The 21,000-nt window shown below is 44.5% G+C and overlaps 1 protein-coding gene across 12 annotated transcripts in view; it reads right to left on the reverse strand.

Moving 5' to 3' along the window:
- The window catches only part of LOC123991020 (cGMP-dependent protein kinase 1-like), a 44,745-nt gene extending 31,461 nt beyond the window's left edge, over nt 1-13,284 (reverse strand). For 2 of the 12 annotated variants that reach the window (XR_006830740.1, XR_006830741.1), the window contains exons 1-9: nt 12,020-12,551; nt 1,927-2,016; nt 1,746-1,808; nt 1,485-1,617; nt 1,207-1,373; nt 956-1,069; nt 705-810; nt 533-596; nt 360-437 (exon numbers count right to left, since the gene is read on the reverse strand). Coding sequence is in view for 10 of the 12 variants with exons in the window: in XM_046292131.1 (XP_046148087.1) it covers nt 360-437; nt 533-596; nt 705-810; nt 956-1,069; nt 1,207-1,373; nt 1,485-1,617; nt 1,746-1,808; nt 1,927-2,016; nt 12,020-12,104 (900 nt within the window). In the remaining 2 variants the exon portion in view is untranslated. Of the gene's footprint in view, nt 1-359; nt 438-532; nt 597-704; nt 811-955; nt 1,070-1,206; nt 1,374-1,484; nt 1,618-1,745; nt 1,809-1,926; nt 2,017-8,476; nt 8,627-8,899; nt 8,919-12,019; nt 12,554-12,589; nt 12,602-12,950 lie in introns of those variants that run through there. The other 10 variants (XM_046292135.1, XM_046292134.1, XM_046292133.1 and 7 more) reach the window with 10 other exon arrangements.
- Between the last annotated feature and the right edge of the window lie 7,716 nt (nt 13,285-21,000).

The following is a 21,000-nucleotide window of genomic DNA, read 5'->3' on the forward strand; positions in this document are numbered from 1 at the left end:
AAAATAAAATAAAACTATTCTTTTTTCACATCCCTAATCTGAGGTAAAAAGGATGAGTAATCCCCCCCCCCCCAATTCGATGGGGTCAGCTTTTGTAATGGAGTAACAAATACTTTCCACATCATGGAAAGTAACTTAATATAAATTAATATAATATCTTAATTTAGGATGACAGTAAATGAAGAAAACTCAGATTTTTCCCACTAGTTTAACTATTAAGAGATTTTAAATAAATTATTCAGCACAATTTAACTGGGTGCACTAGAAAGAGCTCCCATAGTGACTGTGTAGCAGCCCATTTATGTGTCATAACTGTCCTAGTTTTGGATCACTGTAACCGCCAAACACGTCCCCCGTACCTCTCCTTTGAGAATGATGTAGAACGTGTTGCCCTCCGCCCCCTCACGCACAATGACATCATTGTTCTGGTACTTCACCTACAAGAAGGAACAGATTTCATATGGATTTGGATGTTAATGCTCTGGAAAATGTATCTAGTATGGGGAGGTGTGTCAAATGGCTGAGTACAAACCTCCTCCATGGAGTCAATTATCTTAGAGAGCTGACTGTCATTTAGGGCCTTCAGAGTCCGAGACCTGATACGTAAGCATATCAGAGCAGAATTAGCAGAGTGTGCGGGTCGGTGGGTGCATGTGCGTGTGACCAAGAGAGTGCAAGTTGTAAGGTTAAGTGTGTTAACTCACGTTTTTAGGAAGCCCATTAGCTGTTCACGTTTCTTCTTGGACTTGTTGGTCATGATGGTTCTATACATCTGTCTCTCCATAAACCACAGACGCACCACTGTCTTGGCTACGACGATGAGAGTGAGGGGGACAATTCATTCATAACAACAAGCAATATTCGGTACAGCACATGCATAATACAGAATGTAGGAAGGTACACAGTTACCATATTGTGTACTTCTCAATATCCACATTTTATAATAGCATCTCACCTTTGACTGTGGCTGTGCGTTTGCAGTTATACAGAATAGCCAACTCTCCAAAAACATCCCCACAGGTCAGGGTTCGAAGGTTACAATCTGCTTGACTGACAAGGAGCTCACCCGCTAAAGGGAGAGATAGAGGGGGGACATTGAGAGGTGAGGGTTATCATTTTATTGGAAATAGTAAGCAGACATAGCAACCCTTATTTGTGAAATGTTTGTTGTGTTTCTCCGTATATGGTTGAGAAATTCGCACATACCTGCTACGATGTACATGCTGTCTCCCTCAGTGCCCTCCTTGATTACATCATTTCCTGGTTTGAAGTCGATTGCCACCAGGAGCTCCACCATCATGGTTATCTGCTCATCGTCAAGGCGACTCAGGAAGTCATTCTTCTGGATGGCCTTGATGATCAGACTCGTCTCACTGTGGAAAGAGACATTTTGTATATATTCACACCAGCATACTCTACTGACGTCACATAACACATGATACTGTACATATCATGATGCTGCATGCATAGCGCTAGCCAATCACCTGACGGTCTTCTTGACTTTAGTCTTTATGATCTCCTGCTGATCCTCTGGGATTGGCTCAGGGGCCATGACAGCCACTCTGCTCTTCCTGACCACAAGTCCCCCTTCATTACTGATCCTCTGATCAGGGAAGTCTGGAATAGATACACACCACACACAGGACATGGGGTTAATATAAATGCTGCACTTTGGTTAGTGATCTGACACAAATGGCTGCCGTTCGTCACACAGGGGGTTGCCATAGTCACATTTAGCCCTTTACCCAGGTCATGGTAATGACTCTGAAGCTCCTGCAGCAACTTCTCCGTCTCCTGCAGTCTTCTTTCTAGAGGTGAAAGGATACCATTGGTTTGTGATAGTTGTGGTTTAGATTATGGTTTATTTTATGGCTGTAGTCTTGGTTGTGATCATAATCATGGTCAGGGTCGTGATTGTGGTTGTACCCAGGTCCTTGTTGTGGTTCTGCAGCTCCTGGTTGACTAGGGTCTGTTTCTCCAGCTGCTGCCTCAGCTCCTCCACCTGGCACTCCATGGCTGAGGGGAGGGGTAGAATATGTGTGAGGAGTCACAGGATGAGAAAACAAATTAACATGTAGGCTTACACACAAAATGTAAGTGCTTATGCACACATTTTTACCTTTATTTAACTAGGCAAGTCAGTTAAGAACAAATTCTTATTTTCAATGACGGCCTAGGAACAGAACGACAGATTTGTACTTTGTCAGGTCGGGGGTTTGAGCTTGCAACCTTCCGGTTACTAGTCCAACGCTCTAACCACTAGGCTACCCTGCTGACCCATGTACTCATACAAGTTGCATAAAACATGCACCCACCCACACATGCGCACGCACTCGCGCGCACACACACTACTGCCTCATCTGTCATTAAACTGGCACACAGCCAGCATTGAGCGAGAGGTCTCTACACTGTCATCAAGAATAATGCACACAACTGATGGGCTACCAACAGGAGGTACTGTAAATACCATCACACCCTGGGAAGACAATGCATATAGAAACTGTTATCACTAAGGTAAAGTCCTGTCCTAATTATATGGTCATGTTGTGTTTATATTCACTTAAACACTTGTGACTCTAATATTTGTGTTCCTTTTGGCAGTCTCATAAATCAGACAATTGTTTCCGAAATCAAAGCTACCTTTTGGTGTGTGTAGGAATAATTGGCTGGTGCATGTCTTAAACACAAACCCAATCTCTCATGGGAGCACTAATTGTTTGTGTTTTCTTGAATGTGTCTGTGCATATACAGTACATCTCCCTGGGCCATTCATGTGTATGAGTATGCATGCACACGCTAGCAGGGACACACACAGCTGTGAACAAAAACTCCTACCCAAATACACTGATCAGTTCACAATTGCACTGAATGCGAAGGATAATTTAGTAGTCAATAAAAAACTGCTTTGGTCTCTGTTAACAGAGCATACATTTAGCATCCATGCATACAAATCACAGGGTTAGCCTAGCACACACATCCCCATGAAATCAAATCTAGTTTTATCTGTCACATGCGCCGAATACAACAGATGTAGACCAGTGGAGAATCCACAGAGGAAGAAGGGGAGGACCATTCTCCTCAGTGAAATTTCCTAAAAATATCAACATTAGAAAGATTAAAAATTTATAATTTTTAGATACAACTATACTAAATATATTCATATGTCACCAAATAATTGAGTAAAATACACAGTTTTGCATTGAAAGTCTACAGTAACTTCAACAGCACTGTGTGGGGTAGCATCATGGTGTAGCCGGAGGACAGCTTGAAGAACCACTTTCATTCTCTGGGTTACACAGAAAAGGGGCGAATTAAAAGTGAGGGTCGCAGTGATGCCAACTTAGTAATTTTGTTGCTAGATTTAGCAACTTTTCAAACTACCCTGGCAACTTCTTTTTCAAACAGCACCTAGCAACAAATTTAGCTACTTTTAAAAATGTATTTTGAACTTTTAGTAACTTTTAAAATGTGACTCAAACGATAAAATGCACGTATCTTCCCTCTAAATTACACAAAACGGTTTTCTCTGTCACGCACTAAGTCACAACACACGTGCCTGGCTGCAAATGTGCATTGTGAGTGACATCAGCAGCAGGCGCTAGCTCGTGCATAGGCAGCGGCAGGCAGAAAGCTATTTCTGCAAATTGCAAATCATTGTAGGCTGACTGCAGCAGCAGTAGTACCGGTTCCACGAGCCAAACCCAATAAATATAGTTGGTCACAAATGTTTGATCTTGAACTGAACATACAACATCAATCAACATGTCTCAATCAAAATTGTACAGCCAGAAGTACAGAAAAGAGTGAGAGTCTGTACCTGAACAAATGTCAAAACATATTTTTTGCTGAGATGGCCAGTCAATTTGAGTAACATTATTGTGTATTCTACGTAATGACGCAGTTTTACATTATCATGCAATGACATCACAATGTATTTTAGCAACAAATCAACCTGCCTCTAGCAACTTTCCCTGAAAATTAGTTGGCAACACTGGAGGGTCGACCTCTGCCTGAGATCAGTTTCATGAAGAAGGATGAAAAGGTAAGGGTGTTCAATATCAACTGGTATCAATAGTAAACCTGGTTAACAGGGAGCCTTTCATCAAGCCACCTGTATTGCTGGCCTTGTCTGCTTTTTGGAAAGTCTGAGCCTTGGTAGAAAGGTGTGTGTATAGTGACCTGAAGAACATAGTTTGTTCAGCTAAATGGCAAAACAAAAGCAGGGAGCGTATGAATGCCCACATATTGAACTTGTCCATCGCATCATGCATGAAAATGTGGATTAAAGCGAGAGGTTAACGCAGTGCATATTTTCACGTTTGCTTAAGTAGGCTTTCCACTTTCCTCCAGTATTTATTTAGCTAAGATAATACATAATCACTCCGGACAGACCCAAGCAAAAACTCTACACCTAAACATCAGAAATCTGACATGCTGTATGGAATGACATTTAGACTATTTTTCAGTCTGATCAACTGTAGGCTACTAATAAGAGCAGCTGCTTAACGTTCCATCAGGTCAGGGTAAACTAATTGGTAACGTTAAGTATTTATAGTCCATTTCTGTGTCAGGAGAAAATGTGAATGTGATCAAATGTAGTTTATATTCAAAATTGGGCTGGCTGCCTATATGTTTTCAATCCAAAATTAATCAGTCAACATAATCGTGATGACAGATATGAGTAAATGTTTTATAAGGCCAACAGTTGCATAGGCCTGCATGATGCAAACATGCATTAAGCAAGCTCAGCCCTGTGAGTTCTGTTGTCTATGTGTCTGGGTAGAGGAAATCCCCCTCCTAATCCGGTCTAAATATAATTTATATGAACAAATATAAGGAAGCTGCAGTTTGACAGGGCTTTCATCGCCCCAGGGTCAGGAGTTTTTTAAAACCATGTGACCTGATTAGGAAAAACTGGTCCCATCACAGCCCATATGAAACCTTTTTACAACTGATTAATCACTGTCATACCTTAAAGGGTTCAGAGTTTTCCTAGTTAGGTTAACTTATAAGGAACAACTCCAGAAACTAGGGGGTAAAAATTGCCCCACCACTCTGGGACCTATGGTGCCACCAGTCTGCTTGCAGTTGTCTGTTATCGTCAGGTACAGTGCCGTGCGAAAGTATTCGGCCCCCTTGAACTTTGTGACCTTTTGCCACATTTCAGGCTTCAAACATAAAGATATACAACTGTATTTTTTTGTGAAGAATCAACAACAAGTGGGACACAATCATGAAGTGGAACAACATTTATTGGATATTTCAAACTTTTTAAACAAATCAAAAACTGAAAAATTGGGCGCTCAAAACTATTCAGCCCCTTTACTTTCAGTGCAGCAAACTCTCTCCAGAAGTTCAGTGAGGATCTCTGAATGATCCACTGTTGACCTAAATGACTAATGATGATAAATACAATCCACCTGTGTGTAATCAAGTCTCCGTATAAATGCACCTGCACTGTGATAGTCTCAGAGGTCCGTTAAATGCGCAGAGAGCATCATGAAGAACAAGGAACACACCAGGCAGGTCCGAGATACTGTTGTGAAGAATTTTAAAGCCGGATTTAGATACAAAAAGATTTCCCAAGCTTTAAACATCCCAAGGAGCACTGTGCAAGCGATAATATTGAAATGGAAGGAGTATCAGACCACTGCAAATCTACCAAGACCTGGCCGTCCCTCTAAACTTTCAGCTCATACAAGGAGAAGACTGATCAGAGATGCAGCCAAGAGGCCCATGATCACTCTGGATGAACTGCAGAGATCTACAGCTGAGGTGGGAGACTCTGTCCATAGGACAACAATCAGTCGTATATTGCACAAATCTGGCCTTTATGGAAGAGTGACAAGAAGAAAGCCATTTCTTAAAGATATCCATAAAAAGTGTCATTTAAAGTTTGCCAAAAGCCACCTGGGAGACACACCAAACATGTGGAAGAAGGTGCTCTGGTCAGATGAAACCAAAATGGAACTTTTTGGCAACAATGCAAAACGTTATGTTTGGCATAAAAGCAACACAGTTCATCACCCTGAACACACCATCCCCACTGTCAAACATGGTGGTGGCAGCATCATGGTTTGGGCCTGCTTTTCTTCAGCAGGGACAGGGAAGATGGTTAAAATTGATGGGAAGATGGATGGAGCCAAATACAGGACCATTCTGGAAGAAAACCTGATGGAGTCTGCAAAAGACCTGAGACTGGGACGGAGATTTGTCTTCCAACAAGACAATGATTCAAAACATAAAGCAAAATCTACAATGGAATGGTTCAGAAATAAACATATCCAGGTGTTAGAATTGCCAAGTCAAAGTCCAGACCTGAATCCAATCGAGAATCTGTGGAAAGAACTGAAAACTGCTGTTCACAAATGCTCTCCATCCAACATCACTGAGCTCGAGCTGTTTTGCAAGTAGGAATGGTAAAAAATTTCAGTCTCTCGATGTGCAAAACTGATAGAGACATACCCCAAGTGACTTACAGCTGTAATCACAGCAAAAGGTGGCACTACAAAGTATTAACTTAAGGGGGCTGAATAATTTTGCACGCCCAATTTTTCGGTTTTTGATTTGTTAAAAAAGTTTGAAATATCCAATAAATGTCGTTCGACTTCATGATTGTGTCCCACGTGTTGTTGATTCTTCACAAAAAATACAGTTTTATATCTTTATATTTGAAGCCTGAAATGTGGCAAAAGGTTGCAAAGTTCAAGGGGGCCGAATACTTTCGCAAGGCACTGTATGTGGATAATCAGGGCTTTATTCAGGAACGTTTCTTGGCCTACTTTGAAATGGGTGAGATGCTCAGGCTGTGTTTTGACTTCATAGAGAAATTAGTTGTCCAAACCTATGATGGCATAGCTATAATGGAATGTATCCGCTATTTCATTAACAGCCAAGTCCCTTCCTGTTCCTTGATTAAGAGGCGATGACCACTCCACTACCATTGTCAACTCTCTCATTACCTGAATTTAAACCATGTCTCACGTGCCAGCTCATCCACTGGCACATTGAATGTTTCCTCTCCAAGCACTTTGAGTAGCCTTATCAATTTTACACAAACTATCACATTATTAAACATCAATGATTTTAGTCATTGCTTGGACTAACTCATTCTTAGCTCTTTTGTCTAACTCTGTAGTGTGTTATTGTTTTTTGTTTTCCCAGTCAAATCCTGTCCTGTACTGGTCAAGCCTCTGAAAACCTCAACTCATGCATCATACCCTCATTAAATCCCTGCTGTGATCTCTGTCCAACACTGTGTAAGTAGCCCTCTCATTCCTATTCCCCATAATATTGTACTATAAATGTCTCTATTAAATGCTTTAGGTTAAAATACTTTGGTCTTTGACGATTTTTGAAACACACTTTGTTGTCTCCCACCCTCCTCAATGTTTCAATTCATCTCCTCTGGTCTAGACCTTATAGTGAAATACTTACTTACAAGCCCTTAACCAACAATACAGTTTTAGAAAAATAAGTGTGAAGAAAGTATTTACTTTAAGTTAAATATAAAGATGAAAATAGAAAAATAACAAATAATTCAAGAGAAACAATAAAATAACAGTAGCGAGGCTATATACAGAGGGTACCAGTACAGAGTCAATGAGCGGGGGCACAGGTTTGTCGAGGTAATTGAGGTAATATGTACATGTAGGTAGAGGTAAAGTGACTATGCATAGATAATAAACAGTGACGAGCAGCAGCGTAAAATAGTCCGGGGAGCCATTTGATCAGCTGTTGAGGAGCCTTTTGAGTCTCTGACAAATTTATAGGCTTTCTTCTGACACGCCTGGTGTAGAGGTCTTGGATGGCAGGAAGCTTGGCTCCAGTGATGTACTGGGCCGTATGGACTACCCTCTGTAGTGCTTTGCGGACGGAGGCCGAGAAGTTGCCATAACAGGCGGTAATGTAACCAGTCAGGATGCTGTCAATGGTGCAGCTGTAGAACCTTTTGAGGATCTGAGGACCCTTGCCAAATCTTTTCAGTCTCCTGATGGGTATTAGGCGTTGTCATGCCCTCTTCACGACTGTCTTGGTATGTTTGAACAATGATAGTGTTTGGTGATGTGGACACCAAGGAACTTGAAGCTCTCAACCTGCTCCACCACAACCCTCGGTCATCATTTTCCTGTAGTCCACAATCATATTTTTTGTCTTGATCACGTTGAAGGAGAGGTTGTTGTCCTGGCACCACACGGCCAGGTCTCTGACCTCCTCTCTATAGGCTGTCTCATCGTTGTCAAACTTAATAATGATGGTGTTGAAGTCGTGCTTGGCCATGGGTGAACAGAGAGTATAGGGGGGGGGGACTAAGCACACAACCCTGATCCAGTATCAGAGGGTGGTGTTTAGTCCCAGGGTCCTTAGCTTAGTGATGAGCTTTGAGGGCACTATGGTGTTGAACGCTGAGCCTTTCAAAGCATTCCATTGCTACAGATGTGAGTGCTACGGGTTGGTAGTAATTTAGGCAGGTTACCTTAGTGTTCTTGAGCAGGGACTATGGTGGTCTGCTTGATCACACAGTCGTCCTAAACAGCTGATGTTCTCATGCAGGCTTAAGTGTTGCTTGCCTCGAAGCGAGCATAGAAGTAATTGTGCTCGCCTGGTAGGCTCGTGTCACTGGGCAGCTTACGGCTGTGCTTCCCGTTGTAGTCCTTAATAGTTTGCAAGCCCTACCACATCCAATGAGCGTCAGAGCCAGTGTTGTACGATTCAATCTTAGTCCTGTATTGGCGCTTTGCCTATTTAAGGACAGTCGGGGGACATAGTGAAGAGCATAGTGGGAATTCTTATAAGCATTTGGGTTAGAGTCCCGCTCCTTAAAAGCGGCAGCTCTACCCTTTAGTTCAGTGCGGATGTTACCTGTAATCCATGGCTTCTGGCTGTGCTATGTACGTACGGTAACTGTGGGGACGACATCATCGATGCACTTATTGATGAAGCCAGTGACAGATGTTGTGTACTCGTCAATGCCATCAGAAGATTCCCAGAACATTTTCCGGTCTGTGCTAGCAAAATAGACCTGTAGCTTAGCATCTGTGTCAACTGACCACTTCTGTATTGAGCAAGTCACTGGTTACTTCTTGTTTGATAGTGGCGCTGGAGGGGAAGGCTGCCGTATTTTCGGCTCTTAACCAATCTACTTTGATGGGTTTTTTGCTTTGTTCATAACTTGTTTTATACATAATGTTGTTGCTACCGTCTCTTATGACCGAAAAGAGCTTCCGGACATCAGAACTGCGATTGCTCACCTCAAACTGGACAAAGAGTAGTTCTTTAATGAGTTGGACAGGAGGGAAATAATGCAGATATCCGACCAGGCCCAGATCCCCGTTATTCAATGGAGAAGAAAATGGAAATTTCACGAAAGAGATCAGGGTTCCTTGTGAGGATAAGGCAACGAGTGGCTAATCTGCCCTTGCCTTCCGTCCTGTTAGCTAATGTTCAATCGCTTGCAAATAAATGGGATGAACTGAAAGCACATTTATCCTACCAACGGAATATTAAAAACTGTATATCTTATGTTTCACAGAGTCGTGGCTGAACGACGACATAAATAACATACAGCTAGAGGGTAGGACAGCTAGAGGGTAGGACAGCTAGAGGGCAGGACAGAACAGCAGCCTCTGGTAAGACATGGGACGGAGGCCAATGCATTTAAACAACACCTGGTGCACAATATCTAAGGTATCTAAGTCTTGAGGTTTTGCTCGCCTGAGTTAGTGTGGTCTCCAGCTTATCTTCCTCAAGAGTTTTCATCTGTATTTTTCATCACCGTGGACATACCATCACAGACCGATGCTGGCACTAAAACCACACTCAATCAGTTGTATACCGCCATAAGCAAACAGGCAAACGTTCATCCAGAGGCGGCGATCCTAGTGGCCGGGGACTTTAATGCACTTTAAATCAATTTGACCTAATTTCTTTCAGCATGTATTTAAACCAAATGTACAACCAATTCTAGACCACCTTTACTCCGCACAAAGCTCTCGCTCACCCTCCGATTTGGCAAATCTGACCACAATTCTATCCTCCTGATTCCAGCTTACAAGCATAAATTAAAGCAGGAAGCACCAGTGACACGGTCTATAAAAGAGTGGTCAGATGAAGCAGATGCTAAACTATAGGACTGTTTTGCTAGCACAGAGTGGAATATGTTCCGGGATTCTTCCGATGGCATTGAGGAGTACATCACATCAGTCACTGGCTTTATCAATAAGTGCATCAAGGATGTCGTCCCCACAGTGACTGTACGTACATATCCCAACCAGAACCCATGGATTATAGACAACATTCACACTGAGCTAAAGGGTAGAGCTGCGGTTTTCAAGGAGCTGGAATCTGACCCGGAAGCTTATAAGAAATCCCGCTATGCCCTCCGAAGAACGATCAAACAGGTAAAGTGACAATACAGAACTAAGGTTGAATCTTACTACACCGGCTCCGATGCTAGTCGGATGTGGCAGGGGTTGCAAACTATTATTATAACAGACTACAAAGGGAAGCACAGCCGTAAGCTGCCCAGTGACACGAGCCTACCAGATGAGCTAAATTACTTCTATGCTTGCTTCGAGGCAAGTAACACTGGAACATGCATGAGAGCATCAGCTGTTTAGGACGGCTGTGGGATCTCGCTCTCTGCAGCCAGACTGACTACCAGGACGTACACTCCAAGCATGCGCTGACCAACTTTTAAGTGTCTTTACTGACATTTTCAACCTCTCCCTGTCATGTTTCAAGCAGACCACCATAGTGCCTGTGCTCAAGAACACTAAGGGAACACGCTTAAATGACTACCGACCCGTAGCACTCACGTCTGTAGCAATGAAATGCTTTGAAAGGCTGGTCATGGCTCACATCAACAGCATCCTCTTGGACACCCTAGACCCACATACTGTCCCAACAGATCCAAGGTCTCTCCTTTTTTTTCAAGCTTTCCACTCCGCTAGCAAGCACCTCACGTAAATAGGTGTGCATTCATTTTTCCTCTACATGGTTCACATCAAACACCATTATCAAAGAAACCCTAGACCCACTCCAATTTGCATACTGCACCAACTGATCCACAGATGATGCAATCTCTATTGCACTCTACACTTTTCACATCTGGAAGAAAGGAACACATGTGAGAATGCTATTCATTGACTATAGCTCATCTTTCAACACCATAGTGCCCATACAGCTCATCACTAAGCTAAGGACCCTGGGACAAAACACCTCCCTCTGCAACTGGATCCTGGACTTCATGACGGGTCGCCCCCAGGTGGTAAGACTAGGTAACAACACGTCTGCCACGCTGACCCTCAACACGGGAGCCCCTCAGGGGTGCAAGCTCAGTCCCCTCGTGTACTCCTTGTTCACTTATGACTGCATGGCCAGGCAGAACTCCAACACCATCATTACATTTGCTTATGACACAACAGTGGTAGGCCTGATCACTGACAACAATGAGACAGCCCCCAGCCCCCTCTGGAACACTGGTGCTACTCTGCTGTTATCTATGGATAGTCACTTTAATAACTCTCCCTACATGTACATATTACCTCAACACCGGTGCCCCCGCACATTGACTCTGTACCGGTGCCCCCTGTATATAGCACTGCTATTGTTATTTAGTGCTGCTCTTTAATAATTTATTATTCTTATCTCTTCATTTTTTTAGGTATTTTCTTAGCTGCATTGTTGGTTAAGGGCTTGTAAGTAAGCATTTCACTGTAAGGTCTGCACCTGTTGTATTCAGCACGTGTGACAAATACAATTTGATTTAGTTTTTGATTGTAAGCAGGAATCAGGAGGGTAAAGTTATTGTCAGATTTGCCAAATGGAGGGCGAGGGAGATCTTGTGTGGAGTTATTGTGGTCTAGAGTTATTTGTCCTCTGGTTGTGCACGTAATATGCTGATAGACTTGAGTTAAAACGGATTAAAAGATTCTCTACCTCAGGCGAGCAAAACCTTGAGACTTCCTTAATTAATATTAGATTTCGTGCACCAGCTGTTATTGACAAATAGACAGACCTCCACTCCTTGTCTTCCCAGAGGCAGCTGTTCTATCTTGCCCGATGCACCGAAAACCCAGCCAGCTGTATGTTATCCATGTCATTGTTCAGCCATGACCCAGTGAAACATAAGATATTACAGTTTTTTAATGTCCCGTTGGTAGGATATTCTTGATCGGAGCTCATCCACTTATTATCCAATGGTTGCACATTGGCAAATAGGACTGATGGTGGAGGTGGATTACCCACTCGCTGTCGGATCCTTACAAGGCACCCTGACTTACATCCCCAATATATCGGTCTCTTGCGAATGAAGGTGATTTGGGTGTCTGAGTAAATCCTTTCCGTCCGACTCGTTAAAGAAAAAATCTTTGTCCAGTACGAGGTGAGTAATCGCTGTACTGATATCCAGGAGCTCTTTTCGGTCAAAGGAGACTGTAGCAGAAACATTATGTACAAAATAAGTTACAAATAATGCGACAAAGCACACACAATAGCACAATTGGTTCAGAGCCTGTGAAATGGCAGCCATCTCCTCCGATGCCATCTCGCACTGCCTAGCGCCCGCTCTTCACGTGACCCCAATTACCTTTACTTCACCCTGAACATTGGACAGGGCAGAGATTAGACAATGGTATTACAGTGATTGTAAAGTCACCCAGCAAACAACTAACCATAATAAAGTAGATAAAGAGACTACATTTTCCACTCTGTAATTATAGACAAAACTATTTAATTTCTAAATGGAAAATATGAATTCATTGGTGTGAAGTGTATGTCAGTCATGTTTAAAAAGTATACTGGCCCCCAAGCCAGTCACTACAGTCACAACCTGAGCTCATTAAAACTAGATGCATTTAGTTGCAACTGGGTTCTGATGTTGCTCCAACAGGTCTCATTTTGGCACAAATACATTGATGCCACGGGGGAAAGACTAAAGTTAGACTCACCTGTAGTCTGTGAAGAGAGGAGGGGTAGGACGGAGGGTGAGTCTGTGTAGCTGCTAGGGTGACCACATGGATCTTCACATGAGGTTCAAGACCTTCCTCCAGCACTCTGTAAATCCAGCTAAGGATAAGTGTTGTGTTGGTTCTGTATCAGGCTTTCTCCACCTGTAGCTTGAAGGGAAATCCTATTCAGAGTCCACTCACCTGTACAGGCACTAACACGCTGACTACTATCACCTAATCCTTTATCTTTCCTCTCCCTTACTCTCCTCTCTCTGATCTCACCTGGCTCCCCCCATGCCTCGTGCTCTTACTTCTCTCTCCCTTTCTTCCACTCCCCCTGTCTCTCCTTATCTGTCTGTCTGCTCAGCAGCTCCAATGTTGGATCATTAACCAGACCCCAGAGGCACCTATCACACCAGGTAGAGGAAGACTGGGTAGAACCGAGTAGGAGGGATGGGTGGGTGGGAAGGAGGGAGGGAGGGGGAAAAGTGCAGGAACTCAGAGAGGTTGAAGTAGACGGGGCTAGGAAAAAAATAAGAGATGGAGGGGGGAAATTAAGGGGAGGGCAGAGGAGCGTGGAACAGGGGAATGAAGAATGAGTGGGAGGGAAAAGGAATACTCCTCATACTCTGTCTTAATCTCCATTTGTAAGAAACAAAACATCTATGAATACACAGGCCTTTTGACACAGGGGAAGAGAGAGCGGTAAAAACAAAGATCAATACAGACCCACATTGTATTAGCACCAAATTGTGCCAGAGCAGGTTCAAAAGATAGGCGTGAAAGAAAAGTGAGAGTCAAAGGTAAATAGCACCTTGCAAAACACATAATCACCAGAGACATTCAACCACTGGTTTCAACCAGCGGAAACTAGCATTAATCGTACAATAAACTGATATACGCTGAAGTTAAAACAAGGTGGAAAAAGCTGCTGTTACTTTATCATGTGCTGTTTTTCCACAGAAAGCCACAGTGAAATCATTGGATCTTTTCCAGCCCAGCAATCCTTTAAGGAATGTAAATGAGGCTGAAGGGTTCGCATTGTGACAGAGGACGTGGGATTTTTATTGTCTTCAGTTAATTATTGATACCATTTCTGTTAATCAATACCCCAACGACATTAACAACCAGATGAAAGAGGTTTAGACCTGGAGCACTAAATGACAAGCAGTACTGTTTTACCGCTGAGACACCAACACAGTGATATAATAAAACAATCCCAAAAAATGGATGTGCTCTTACTTGTGGTAAACACAGCAGTGATAAGTTATAAACTGAAAAACAGAATATTGACAGACAACTTTAACAACTATTTTATATTGTTACTTAGTTTTTATTATTATTGAGGAATACAATTTCAATGTCTTAATTACTGTCATGGTAACAGATAGAAATGGACAATGGAAGGTCTAAATTACTTTAGATTGTTATTGCCATCGCAGTGCAGCTGGTATAGTGGTCAGTCAGTGGTGTCAGGTGGTGTCATAACTCTCAGATTACAGGGGGTTCCGCTCTACACCATGCTCCCTCTCTCATAGAGGGGGAGAGCGGGAAGTCAAATGTTTTATGGTCGGTCATAAAATACGCTGCCCCTATTCTCTGTTGTGTCGAGATTAGAATGTAAACTGTGGAACACAGAGAGACCCTTGGACATCAAACATTTGAATAATTAAACAGTTTATCTACTTTTGAGAATGTGGGAATGGTCCGTGGACACTTAAAAGACAGGCATGATGAATGTGTTTCATTTGGTGATCTCATGAAGGACAGGAAAAACACAACTGTATCTCTTAAAGTGTACATTTCCCAGCTGTCAGGTTGATGTCTAAATATTGTGAAACGTGTGTGATTAAAGATGTAATGTTAACCTTCTAAATGAGAGTATGGATTTTCATATAAAGATTAACTAGTCAGTGGCCCCACCCCGGTGAGCCCAGACATCACATTAGGCATCATAGAACCGCCCCTTCTTCCACACAGTAGAAAACTCACTTCCTACAAAATATACATTAAGTCAGAGAACGCCGGGACAGAGTCCCCACGTTGGAATGGCTACAATTCTATAGGCCATGGAGACCATACAGCTGTAGTTTTGGCTCCATGGCTGGAAAGGGTTCAACTCTGAGACTGTCGACCACTATAGAATAAAATCAAATCTGAGACGTATAATTACTAGTCTGCAGCTATAAATTACGTAAGTATAGTACTAGAATACCAACAACCGCGGAAACATCTATTCTATGCAACGACCATCTTCAGGCCTGATGCATCCATTACAACAGACACTATCCAGAGCTGCGGAGAAAGCTACAACCACAAAGGACATTGTGACTTCTGGGGAAGTTAACCAGAGTCTCTCTGATGAACTGAATCTCCAGCAGACGTACAGGCGATTCCAACAGAGAAGACAACAACGACATGCGGGCACTTCTATATACATTGCAATTATTCTCGAAAGAGCGGCCATTCATCTGCAAAGGATTAAGGATGTGCAAAGGATGTGCAAAGCATTATACAATTATCAACCGTGTTTAGTGAATCCATTTTGTCTTTCCCACTTCTTCTCAGTCACAACCCCTTTCCTTTGTCTACCAAGCCGTCATATCGGCAGGTGGCAGTGAAGGCAGACGCAGGAGAGCAGACCTAGGTAATAGCCGGAGCAGTTTAATTTCAAAACCATGGCATAAAGAAATAACCTACATGGGTACAAAACCCATAAAAATGTGCACAAGCACTTACAAACAATTCCACACAAAGACATGGGGGGAACAGAGGGTTAAAAACACAACACTTAATGAGGGAAATGAGAACCAGGTGAGTAGGAAAACAAGACAAAACAAATGTAAAATGAAAAGTGGATCGACGATGGCTAGAAGACCAGTGACGCCGACCGCCCTGCCCGAACAAGGAGAGGAACTGACTTCAATGGAAGTCGTGACAGTACTCCACCCTTGACGCGTGGCTCCAGCAGTGCGCCGACACCGGCCTCGAGGATGACCCAGAGGGCGAGGTGCAGGGCAATCCGGACGGAGACAGTGGAACTCCCGCAGCATTGAAGTGTCCAACAGGTCCTCCACCGGAACCCAGCATCTCTCCTCCGGACCGTACCCCTCCCAGTCCTCAAGGTACTGAAGGCCCCTTGCCTGGCACCTTGAATCCAGTATGGATCGAACGGAGTACGCCGGGGCACCCTCAATGTCCAGAGGGGGTGGAGGAACCTCCCGCACCTCAGACTCCTGGAGCGGGCCAGCCACCTCCGGCATGAGGAGAGACACATGGAACGAGGGGTTAATACGGTAATCGGGAGTAATCTGTAACCTATAACTCACCTCGTTCAATCTCCTCAGGACTTTAAATGCCCCACAAACCGCGGACCCAGCTTCCGACAGGGCAGGCAGAGCGGCAGGTTTCGGGTCGAGAGCCAGACCCGGCCTAACTGCGGTGACTGTATGCGCTGGCTTTCTGGCACAGCACGGCGCGCTTAAGGTGAACATGAGTGACGTCCCATGTCTCCTCCGTAGGAGCCTCGGTCTGACTCTGATGCCAATTAGCCAGAACCGGCTGATACCCCAGTACACACTGGAAGGGGGAGCGGTTAGTGGAGGAGTGGCGGAGCGAGTTCTGGGCCATCTCTACCCAGGGCACAAACGCTGCTCACTCCCCCGGCCGGTCCTGGCAATAAAACCTCAGAAACCTACCCACATCCTGGTTAACTCTCTCCACGTGCCGGTTACTCTCTGGGACCACCAGACATTCCATGAACACCCTCCTGACCCTCGAAGTGAACTGGGGACCCAGATCAAATATGATATCCTCAGGCACCCCGTAGTGCCGGAAGACGTGCGTAAACAAGGCCTCCACAGTCTGTAGGGCCATAGGGAGACCGGGCAGAGGAAGGAGATGACAGGACTTAGAGAAACGATCCACAACAACCAGGATCATGGTGTTTCCCTGTGATGGGGAGATCGGTCAGGAAATCGATCGACAAGTGTGACTATGGCCATTATGGAACAGGTAAGGGGTGTAGCTTACCTCTGGGCAGGTGTCTAGGAGCCTTAAACTGAGCGCACACCGAGCAAGAGGAAACCCTCACGTCCATGGCTAAAGTAGGCCACCAGTACTTCCCACTCAGACAGCGCACTGTCCGATCGATGCCTGGATGACCGGAAGAAGGGGACGTGTGGGCCCAATAGATCAGCCGATCAGGTACAGCAGACAGAATGTACAGACACCCAACAGGACACTGGAGGGGAGCAGGCTCTGGACGTAACGTCTGCTCAATTTCCGCGTCCAGCTCCCACACTCCTGGTGCCACCAGGCAGGTGGCCGGGAGTATGGGGGTGGGATCCATGGGCCGGTCCTCTGTGTCAAACAGCCGGGACAGTGCGTCTGCCTTCACGTTCTGGGAACCTGGTCTATAAGAAAGTGTGAAAACAAAACGGGTGAAAAACATGGCCCAAATTGCCTGGCGAGGGTTCAGTCTCCACGTTGCCCGGATGTACTCCAGATTGTGGTGGTCAGTCCAGATGAGAAAAGGGTGTTTAACCCTCAAACCAATGTCTCCACGCCTTCAGAGCCTTGACGACAGGCAACAGCTCCGAATCCCCCACGTCATAGGTTTGCGCAGACGGCTAGAGCTTCCTCGAGGAAAAGGCACAGGGGCGGGGCTTCGGTGGCGTACGCGAGCGCTGAGGGAGAACGGCTCCTATCCCAGCCTCGGCCTCATCCACCTCCATTATGAATGCCAAATCAAAATCAAATCAAATTTATTTGTCACATACATGGTTAGCAGATGTTAATGCGAGTGTAGGGAAATGCTTGTGCTTCTAGTTCCGACAATGCAGTAATAACCAACGAGTAATCTAACTAACAATTCCAAAACTACTACCTTATACACACAAGTGTAAAGCGATAAAGAATATGTACATAAAGATACATGAATGAGTGATGGTACAGAGCGGCATAGGCAAGATGCAGTAGATGGTATCGAGTACATTATATACATATGAGATGAGTATGTAAACAAAGTGGCATAGTTTAAAGTAGCTAGTGATACATGTATTACATAAAGATGCAGTAGATGATATAGAGTACAGTATATACGTATACATATGAGCATGAATAATGTAGGGTATGTAAACATTATATTAAGTAGCATTGTTTAAGGTGGCTAGTGATATATTTTACATCAATTCCCATTATTAAAGTGGCTGGAGTTGAGTCAGTGTGTTGGCAGCAGCCACTCAATGTTAGTGGTGGCTGTTTAACAGTCTGATGGCCTTGAGATAGAAGCTGTTTTTCAGTCTTTCGGTCCCTGCTTTGATGCACCTGTACTGACCTCGCCTTCTGGATGATAGCGGGGTGAACAGGCAGTGGCTCGGGTGGTTGTTGTCCTTGATGATCTTTATGGCCTTCCTGTGACATCGGGTGGTGTAGGTGTCCTGGAGGCCAGGTAGTTTGCCCCCGGTGATGCGTTGTGCAGACCTCACTACCCCCTGGAGAGCCTTACGGTTGTGGGTGGAGCAGTTGCCATACCAGGCGGTGATACAGCCCGACAGGATACTCTCGATTGTGCATCTGTAGAAGTTTGTGAGTGCTTTTGGTGAAAAGCCGAATTTCTTCAGCCTCCTGAGGTTGAAGAGGCGCTGCTGCGCCTTCTTCACGAGGCTGTCTGTGTGCGTGGACCAATTCAGTTTGTCTGTCATGTGTACGCCGAGGAACTTAAAATTTACTACCCTCTCCACTACTGTCCCATCGATGTGGATAGGGGGGGTGTTCCCTCTGCTGTTTCCTGAAGTCCACAATCATCTCCTTAGTTTTGTTGACGTTGAATGTGAGGTTATTTTCCTGACACCACACTGCGAGGGCCCTCACCTCCTCCCTGTAGGCCGTCTCGTCGTTGTTGGTAATCAAGCCTACCACTGTTGTGTCGTCCGCAAACTTGATGATTGAGTTGGAGGCGTGCGTGGCCACGCAGTCGTGGGTGAACAGGGAGTACAGGAGAGGGCTCAGAACGCACCCTTGTGGGGCCCCAGTGTTGGGGATCAGCGGGGTGGAGATGTTTTTACCTACCCTCACCACCTGGGGGCGGCCAGTCAGGAAGTCCAGTACCCAGTTGCACAGGGCAGGGTCGAGAACCAGGGTCTCGAGCTTGATGGCGAGTTTGGAGGGTACTATGGTGTTAAATGCTGAGCTGTAGTCGATGAACAGCATTCACACATAGGTATTCCTCTTGTCCAGATGGGTTAGGGCAGTGTGCAGTGTGCAGTGTGGTTGAGATTGCATCGTCTGTGGACCTATTTGGGCGTTAAGCAAATTGGAGTGAGTCTAGGGTGTCAGGTAGGGTGGAGGTGATATGGTCTCTCAAAGCACTTCATGATGACGGAAGTGAGTGCTACGGGGCGGTAGTCATTTATCTCAGTTACCTTAGCTTTCTTGGGAACAGAAACAATGGTGGCCCTCTTGAAGCATGTGGGAACATCAGACTGGGATACGGATTGATTTAATATGCCCGTAAACACACCAGCCAGCTGGTCTGTGCATGCTCCTTGCGAGGGTTAACACATTTAAATGTTTTACTCACCTTGGCTGCAGTGAAGGAGAGTCTGCATGTTTTGGTTGCGGGCAGTGTCAGTGGCACTGTATTGTCCTCAAAGCGGGCAAAAAAAGTTATTTAATCTGCCTGGGAGCAAGACATTCTGGTCCGTGACTGGGCTGGTTTTCTTTTTGTTATCCGTGATTGACTGTAGACCCTGCCACATACCTCTTGTGTCTGAGCCGTTGAATTGCGATTCTACATTGTCTCTAAACTACGCTTTCAGTTTCACGCGAATGCTGCCATCAATCCACGGTTTCTGGTTTGGGAATGTATTAATCGTTGCTATGGGAACGACATCTTCAACGCACATTCTAAGGAACTCGCTCACCGAATCAGCGTATTCGTCAACCCAGTCCACGTGATGGAAGCAGTCTTGGAGCGTGGAATCAGATTGGTCGGACCAGCATTGAACAGACCTCAGCGTGGGAGATTCTTGTTTTAGCTTCTGTCTGTAGGCAGGCAGCAACAAAATGGAGTCGTGGTCAGCTTTTCCGAAAAGGAGGGCGGGGGAGGGCCTTATATGCATCGCGGAAGTTAGAATAGCAAATGGTCCAATACCTTTCAACTCATAATAACGCAGTTGGAATACTGGAAAGGAAACCAAACCCAAACCAGATCCTCAGGGCCTCTTTTGCTTCTCTCATCTGTTGAGAAATTATGTGTCCTTTTTACCCCTCCAAACTTCCCCGACGTTGGCCCATATGAGTACCATGATCCTCCTTCCTTCTTGAAGCGACGTAACCAAAACCGATTTGGGAATCAACTAGTTGAGGGGATTCCTTTCTTCCTTTAAATGAAAGTGGAAAGTTTTCTGTTTTATTGCTCTCGGCTACTATGCACTGCTGTCTGAACGATGCTTCCAAGTGCTTGTCTTTCATCTTTTTGCTGCTCACTTATCTGAAGAACCACTAATCCCTGTATTTTATTTATCAGCCACTAGATGGCATTATCCTAATATTTGTGTATCATCCCCTCTGCTGACTGACTTTGCCTTCTTTCTTTCTTCACTTAACCTCCCTCTTTCTCTCACATTCTCTTCATAGCAAACTAGCTGTCTCCTCTAATAAACTGTCTCAATCTCTTCCTCCTGTTTACTCTAATTTCTCTGTCTGTTTTCCCTCCTCCCCCTCTAAATATTAGTTCCCTGTGTTTTTGTATTGCTTTGAGTTTGCATTGCTTCATTAACAAAATGCCAGACAGTAATTTATATATAATAATGCAACATATCTACCCCATTTATTATCCTTGGTCTATTCACAGCAATACATGATAGTCAGTTGAAAAGTGTGCACTTGATGACCGTAGCATCCAAGTCAACGTCTACATTTATTGTATATGTGGTGGGTGTAGACTTCTGTAGAGCAGACTAAGTAAATCAGCAGTGGCTCTCATATCTGGCAGAACAAATTAATGATCTACGTATTTAATCTCGAGAAACAAGCAAGTCATTTC

The sequence above is a fragment of the Oncorhynchus gorbuscha genome, linkage group LG12 (assembly GCF_021184085.1).
Source record: "Oncorhynchus gorbuscha isolate QuinsamMale2020 ecotype Even-year linkage group LG12, OgorEven_v1.0, whole genome shotgun sequence".
Classification (NCBI taxonomy): Eukaryota; Metazoa; Chordata; class Actinopteri; order Salmoniformes; family Salmonidae; genus Oncorhynchus; species Oncorhynchus gorbuscha.